The sequence below is a fragment of the Phodopus roborovskii genome, unplaced genomic scaffold, assembly GCF_943737965.1.
Source record: "Phodopus roborovskii unplaced genomic scaffold, PHOROB, whole genome shotgun sequence".
Classification (NCBI taxonomy): Eukaryota; Metazoa; Chordata; class Mammalia; order Rodentia; family Cricetidae; genus Phodopus; species Phodopus roborovskii.
In genome coordinates this window covers 24,129,174-24,136,787 of record NW_026126571.1, presented here as the reverse complement: position 1 = coordinate 24,136,787, position 7,614 = coordinate 24,129,174, and the positions used below count along the sequence as shown (strand labels likewise).

Here is a 7,614-nt window from a genome sequence, read left to right as displayed (position 1 = left end):
CCTGTGTGTGTGTGTGTGTGCGTGCGTGCGTGTGTGTGTGTGTGTGTGTGTGTATGTGTTGAGGAGGGTTGTAAGCCTGTGTGTGTGTGTGTGTGTGTGTGTGTGTGTGTGTGTGTGTGTGTGTGTGTGTTTGTTGAGGAGGGTTGTAAGCCTGCTCGGTAGGTCCCTGGGACACATGAGCTCTGTAGTAGCCTTTCCTGTTCTCTTGTGACCAATGTGTCCTGTCTTGTTTATGCAACTAGTGGCTACTGGAAAAGTGGGCAGTCCTTTCTCTCTGGCAACAGGAAGGTACAGGGAGAACAAATAGAGGCAGGAGGAAGAAAGCCAGCCACATCTAGGCCCCCAGGTCAACTTAGGCAGTGTGAAAGCCTGGTCCTGCTCCCTGAATAATTCACCGGGAGAAGCTGCAGTTTCACATAGATTGCATGCGCATCTCATTCCCTGAATTCCCTTTACTCTCTGTCATCCAGACACTCTGGAGAAGGAGACAGACTGTTTTCTAGATTACCATGTTCCCTCCCACAACACGGCCACAGAGGCAGAGCAAAGAGCAGAACTTTTTGGTCCTCACTGCAGATCTTCCCGGCCCACGGGTCTGCCAGTGATGGGGGAGGGAACAGCTTGCCTTGGATATGAGGTTGGTATATTTACCCAGATGTGACAGAGTTTTTTAATATCACCAAGTGACCAAGGAACTTATGGTATCTGTCCAGGGTATTGTTAATGGATCTCTATCCAGCAGGGGTGGCAGAGTCACAAGGCCCAGCTGATGGGAGAGAAAGGAAATCATTTCCTGTGGTTCCCTGTGGAGCTGGACTGTTCAGTAAGCCTGTTACAGCTGATGAAGGGTTTCATATTCCTAAGACTGAGGTTTCATCAATGTGCATTTATGTACGATTTCGCTGCATTTATAAATTGTTAGTTGAGGAGTGGCCAGATGGTTTCCCAATAAATTAAAGGCTTAAGATTTTAAATAAAGAGCAAAGGGTGAGTTTCTGGATAGAGATACAAGGACATTAAATACAACAACTATTATGGTCTCTCTTTTATCCAGCTAAGATCTCAGGGTTTCCTCTGTCCTATAAAATTACACGGACAGGTGTCTGTGAGACTGTCTGTCACAGATTCTCTAACAGTGACATGGAGAACAGAAATCATTTTAATAAAACATGTTCACAAGTAACTTGTTACCTTGGCCCACTTACTTGTCAATCATCAACTTTCACCATATTATCTGTCAGGTGACCCTTCTATTTAATTGTTTTTTCAGACAGGGTTTCTCTGTGTAGCTTTGTAGATCAGGCTGGACTCAAACTCACAGAGACATGCCTGCCTCTGCCTCCTGAGTGCTGGGATTAAAGGTGTGTGTCACCACCACCACTAGACTTTATTTGATTTTTTTTAAATTTATTTTTCTTATTTTACACATTGATCCCAGTTCCCCCTCCCTCCCTCCCTCCTCTCTCATCCTCCCATCCTCCCCAACCATAACCATCTCCTATCCTATCATCCCCCCACTCCACAGGGAGGGTGATGCCTTCCAGGAGGGGTCATCTAAATCTGTCAAGTCATTTGGAATAGGGCCTAGGCCCTCCCTCTTGCCTCTAGGCTAAGGGAGTATCCCTCCATGGGGAATGTGCTCCCAAAGTCCTTTTGTGCACCAAGGACACATCCTGGCTCCACTGTCTGAGGTCCCTTACACTGCCCAGGCCTTCTAACTGAGACCCATGTTCAGGGGGTCTGAGTCAGTCCAATGCTGGATTCCCAGCTATCAGTCTGGGAGCCATTAGCTCCTCCTTGTTCAGGTCAGCTGTCTCTGTGGGTTTCTGTAGCCTGGTCTTGTCCTCCTTCTCTGCATCTAGATTCCAGTTCAGCTCAATGTTTAGCTGTGGGTGTCTGCTTCTGTTTCCATCAGCTACTAGACCAGGACTCTATGATGGTGGATAAGTTAGTCATCAACCTCATTATCAGGGAAGGGCATCTATGGCAGCCTTTCCACTGTTGCTCAGATTGTTAGTTGGGGGTCATCCTTGTAGGTCTCTGGACATTTCTCAAGAGTCAGTTTTCTCTTCAAACCTATAATGGCTCCCTCTTTTATGATCTCTGTCTCTTTCTCTCGTCTATTCCTCCCCTGACTCAGTCTTCCTAGTCCCATGTGCGTTCCTCTCCTCCCCTTCTCTTTCTACTTGATTTTTTAAGAAGTGTAATTTTGCACTTTTTGTTTGTCTGTGTCTGTGTGTATCTAATTAGGAAATCTCATGCAATACAGAGATATGTCTTTATACATTTTTTGTGTGTGTGTGATTTCCTTTTTTTTTTTCCCCCCCAAACAGTAGGGTTTTCTTCATGTAGAGCAGTGAGGGAAGACCTGACCTCCTGACCTCCTGTCATCTGCATTGCTGGGAATGCAGCCCAGGCTTGACCTCGGAAGGCACCAGGCTGTCTGATGGTGCTCTGGAGACCTGAGGGTATCCTGCTGAAAGGAGGGAATGCAGGAACAAACCCAAGGAGCTGGGCCGGGGTTCGCCCAGGTGGGTCCTAGCCAGGCCTCATAGCTTCATGGAGAGCAGGAGCTGGCTGGGAGCCAAGGCTGACTGCATCTCACACCCATAATCTCTTCAGCTGGACGACTGAGCTGGGGGTGGAGGTGGGTGCTGGACAGTGAGCGCTGGGCTGGGCTCAGCAGGCTCCCATAGACCTATTGACACAGAGGCAGGAAGTGCTGGATGCTGGAGGGGACCCGGGGAGGAAGAGGCGTGTGTGTGATTTTAGAATGCTTGTCATGTAGCTTCAGTCTCTGTTTCTCACTCTCTTCCCCCCCCTCTCCCTCCCGCTCTCTTCTCCTCCCTCCCTTCCGTCCCTCCCTTCCTATCTTCTCCTCCCTCTCTCCTTCCCTCTTTCCCTCCTTCCGCCCTCCCTCCCTGTCTTCTCCCTTCCCTTCCCTCTCTCCCTCTCTCCTCTCCTCCTTCTTCCCTTCCTCCCTTCTCTCATTCCTTTCCTCTCATTAGACAGAAGCTTCTTTATTTACAATATTGTTTTATTCTGATAAAAGTTTCTTCAACTTTATATTACAAATATTCTTGACTTAGTTAATAACCATCAACATAACCAACTGATGGGAAAAATTGATGCTCTTCCTTATCAACACCACAGGTCACAGCTTCGTAGCATCTTGAAGGACGGGTTCCAGGTTTCCTATTTTTCATGTTTCCCTTCTTCTTCGTCTGTTTCCATGAATGCTTGTCTCCTTAAATGTAACAGGAAAGAGTGTTCTCATCTATCAGAGCTCTAGCAAGCAAAGTACATAAAGATACAGCCCATCCTGGGTGTGGAGGTACACTAGTCTCAGCACTTGGGATGCAGAGGCAGGAGGATCCCTGTGAGTTTGAGACCAGCTTGGTCTACAGCCAGTTCCAGGCCAGTCAGATCTACACAGCAAGATGATGTCTCAAAAAAAAAAAATCATCTTGTGATTTCTTAGTTATACTTTAGCTGTACTGAGTTGCAGTTGAAATGAATGAGATCATGGTGGATTTTGGGTGGATTTTGAATTTGTGATGGGCACTTACTGTTGACTTGATTGCCCAAGTCTACCTTGCATTATAACCCAGGGCCTCAGCAAAATCGCAGCAATTCTCCATCTCCAGATGACAGAGACCCCAACCCATGTCTGGGCCCTGGTTGTCTGCATTTTGTTTGCGCTCTACCCTCTGCCCTTGTCCCGAACTCTTCCTCGTTCTAGGTCCTGAAAAAGGGATCTCAGCTCTCCATTGCTGGCCTTGCTTCAGTGCCTTTGTTTACACTCAGCGTTTAGTCTGAAAAGACCCCTCTCCTCCCCGCAGTCTCTGCATGTTCAGAGTCCAGCTGCCTTCCCAAGGAAATGTCACTGGGTTCCTGCCTACAGATACACTCTCCATAGGGCTATCTTACAACACTCCTTCATTTTCTCCAGTACCCAGGACTTAAAAGGGGCATTCACGGGTCTAGGCCCTAGGAATATGACAGTAGATACAATGATGAGATTTATAGAAAGGAAAGTCTATTAAAGGTAACTGATCCTAAACATATGAGAGAGGGTAGTAAGTTTGTTGGAAACAGTAAATGAGGTGTATTCTGAAACAGCTTCCCTGATTAGGTGACAGAATTTGCAGCCCTACCTTCTTCAGTCTTTAACTTTTTAAAAATATATAGTCTTTATTAGAAGTAACATTTTCTAATCTTATGTAGTAACCGACACCTTGATTTATATGTAGGGATAACAAATATTTGTTAATTAATACAAAGAATGGCTGTAGGAGGATTTATTTATAAAACCAGATGCAGAAAACTAAGAAAACTTTCCTTAAAAGTTGGGCTAGGATGGTGGTAGCTCTGTGGTAGAGCAACTGCCTAGCTAGCATGCGTAAGGCCCAGATTCCATCTCTTACACCATCCCCAAAAAATGTTGCTGGGGGGGCTGTATTTGCCATCTGATTGAGATGGTGGTATATTCTGGACAGGGGAACAATTCTCTCACATAGGGCTTTTATTTTAGAGCGATGTAACATTGAACAATATGTCCTAACTTAAATCTGTGATCTTGTCATTGCATGGACTTAGTGTATGGCCTATAGGTTGTCACCCTGATGGTCACCTGTGGCTTGGTCTTCTTACACCCGTCCTTGAGGAGCTCAGGTGTTACTTACCTGTGCTGTTGTCTTTGCCCTTGGAGAAGCTGGCTTCCTTAGCAGTCCATCGTGACAGTATGGGACAAGGTTTTTAGTTCTCTGGCCATGTCATTGACCAGCTTTCCTACACTTACCTCGGTTGCTTTCCACCAGGACTCTGGATTTCTTGATGCTGGCAAGTCATGGCATAGAGCAACTCACTGGTGGCTAGCGAATGCAAGGATCTCTGAAGCAAATGACTCAGTGTCTTGGGGATGCTCCTGGCTGTTGTTCTCCCAAACCTTTGTGGCAGGCTGGGGACACGGCCCAAGGTCCTTGCCTCTACGTTGGTCCTTGCCTCTACGTTGGTCCTTGCCCTGGTGCTTCTGTCCTCTTCCAGGGTCCTCCCAAATCTCAGGGGCAGGTTGGCTGCTAAGTGGGGCACTTTGTTGGCGGGCGCTGGGCTCATCTTAATAACATTCTTTGCTCCCCAATCTTTTAGTTCTTGGAAACTGACACTTCTTTCCTTTTCCCCATTTGGGATTCCTGTAGGCTATAATTAGAAATGGCAATTAAAATAATTTATTATTATCACAAGCCATGGATTAAATCCTAAATTAACTTAAATCTAGACTTCAAGCTGCAGACTTGCTCTAGCTATAAACAAAGTTTGCATTCCTATAAGCAGAATTTTTAAGTAAATAATTTGTATTAAGCTTCTTAAAGCAATCTAGTTTCTCTGTCCCTTGACTATTATAAGACAACTATAAAATATTAATAAAAATATATAGTGAGTACAGCAGTATGTTTAAGCAGCAGGAATATAATGAAGTATTGAAATGAGGTGAACGTTTATTTTATTACAGTCATTCTCTCCCAGGTTTTTGATTCATTGTTTATGGAATGTTTTTATATATTTCTATTATGACTTTAGAGAAGACTCCCTTTCTTTCTGCAGGCCTCACGTTTCACCTCCCCCTTTGAAGGCCAAGTGGCACACAGAATTGGATCTAGCCTGGCCAGGCAGTCCCACTGTGTTTCTCTCTCTACTCTGTCATAGCTCCATTCTAAAACCATGTTTCAAAAATCCATTTGCTCTTTAATTAGACTACAAATGACATTTTCAGTGAGAGTCGAAGTTCATTTGTGAGTTCCTATACCTCCAGCAAACCTACTTACCCAACCCACATGAGTGCCTTGGATATTTAGTTAGACTTGGTTCTCCCTTGAACACTGGACCACATTAAAAAACTTAATTCATTTCTGATTGTGACTCGAGTGATCATGCTAACCAGAAACTTTGCAGAATACTTAAACACCGAGAATAAACATAATTTGCAGTTTCCTGATGTAGGGACGAACAGTTTTCCTAGATTTAAAGACACCACAAACTTACCAGTTTGTGATTGCTAAGGAGAAAGTACAAATGTTGTGCTTATCATGCAAGCTTCCAGCTGGAATGCATCCAAATCTTATTTCTATTTCTCTTTATTATAAGCGTGCATCTCTGAGTCAACTGACATGTACTAATTCACCTTCTCCTTGCTAAATATTATACACCGAGTGCAGTACACTTGTCATTAGAGAGGCCAGGTTGATTGCTATTGTGCTACATTTTACAAAGTGACATCATGTATTGTCACAGAAAAGCTGAAGTGTGACAGAAAACCAAAATAAAAAATAAAACAAATTACAAACTTATTATTTTTACTTAGTCTCTGCAGAAGCATTAGATTCAGGAAAATAGTGTGTGCATATATATATATATATACAGAATGTCATTTATATTAGTGTATACATATAGAATGTTGGCTAAATTAGTGTATATGTGTACAATGTCAGTTACATGGTGTGTATATATAGACTGTCAGTTACATTAGTGTGTACATACAGAAAGTTATTTACATTAGTGTGTACATACAGAATGTCAGTTATATTAGTGTGTATGTATAGAATGTCAGTTACTTTAGTGTGTATATATAGAATGTCCATTGTAGGGCTGGAGGGATAACTCAGCCGTTAAAGGCTAGGCTCACAACCATAAATATAAGAATGCCCATTGCATTAGGTAGATTTTAAGACTTACCTGGGAATATTTGTCATCCCTTTCTTTGCTGTGAAAATGGGGCATCATCAATTCTTCTGTACAGAAGATGTTTGATGTCAGTAAGCTTGAAATGGCTAAAGTCAACAAAATGAATCGTTTTGATGAAATAATTTCCATTCTGTCTAAATCCAAAATTGAGTTAATATGTTCAGCCTGGTGTTTATGAGTCTACAAGAAGGGAACTCAGTGTTTTTATACCATAAGAGATGAATTCCACACATTTTAAGTAGTACTATTAATTAGAGTGTGTAACTAAAATATGCATGTAAGGAAGGAGCTTAATTCATTCTGGGGGGACAACAATGTCTGTGTTTGCAAATCCATTGACTTTGAAAAAATCCTTCCTCATTAGCCAGGCTTTCCTAATTAGGTAAGATTGGGGCACCAGTCATCAGGATTCCAAACAAACAGGATGCTTTATTTCTCTGAGCCTAAACAAGAAATCTTTTGTTTTTGATGCTTTTGTTAGTTTTTGAGGGAAGCGTAAAAGGGGGGGGGGGAGATTCAGTACACACTAGCTGTGTTTTAAATAATTCAGACAAAAGAGTTAGGCATAATATTTTCAAAATGTCAAACCAAATTAAGAATGTGAAAAAAGTTGTAAGTCGCCATAGTATCCCAATAAAATGCCATGGATTAATTATTTTTGTAAAATATTGTTCGGTTAATACAAAGCTCCAAGAGTAAATGTCAGCTGTCAGGTGGAGGATGAGCAGCAGAGAGAATGTTCAGGAGGCCTTCTGGGAGACAGTTCAGCCAGTTTGTATTTGCCTTGAGGGTCTAATTTGGCAAACGTATATAAATCACCAGGATTTTATTTCTATAAAGCCACCACGTCCTACCCTCCTGCTCAAAATCCAG

General features: G+C 43.1%; 1 protein-coding gene across 1 annotated transcript; it reads right to left on the bottom strand.

Moving 5' to 3' along the window:
• Nucleotides 1–3,152: 3,152 nt before the first annotated feature.
• Nucleotides 3,153–6,905, bottom strand: Npvf (neuropeptide VF precursor). Its single transcript, XM_051203008.1, has 3 exons — nucleotides 6,733–6,905; nucleotides 4,802–5,199; nucleotides 3,153–3,247 (listed from the first exon to the last, which is right to left on the bottom strand). The coding sequence occupies exons 1-3, from the start codon at nucleotides 6,868–6,870 to the stop codon at nucleotides 3,196–3,198; spliced, it is 588 nt and encodes a 195-aa protein (XP_051058965.1). The 5' UTR covers nucleotides 6,871–6,905; the 3' UTR covers nucleotides 3,153–3,195.
• Between the last annotated feature and the right edge of the window lie 709 nt (nucleotides 6,906–7,614).

Excerpts from the sequence above, each read along its gene's own strand:
- Npvf (XM_051203008.1), bottom strand. The coding sequence starts at position 6,870 with ATGGAAATTATTTCATCAAAACGATTCATTTTGTTGACTTTAGCCATT. Across the intron at positions 5,200-6,732 it reads GGGATGACAAATATTCCCAG|CCTACAGGAATCCCAAATGG; the intron begins GTAAGTCTTAAA and ends TTCTAATTATAG. Across the intron at positions 3,248-4,801 it reads CCTGGTGGAAAGCAACCGAG|GAGACAAGCATTCATGGAAA; the intron begins GTAAGTGTAGGA and ends GTTACATTTAAG.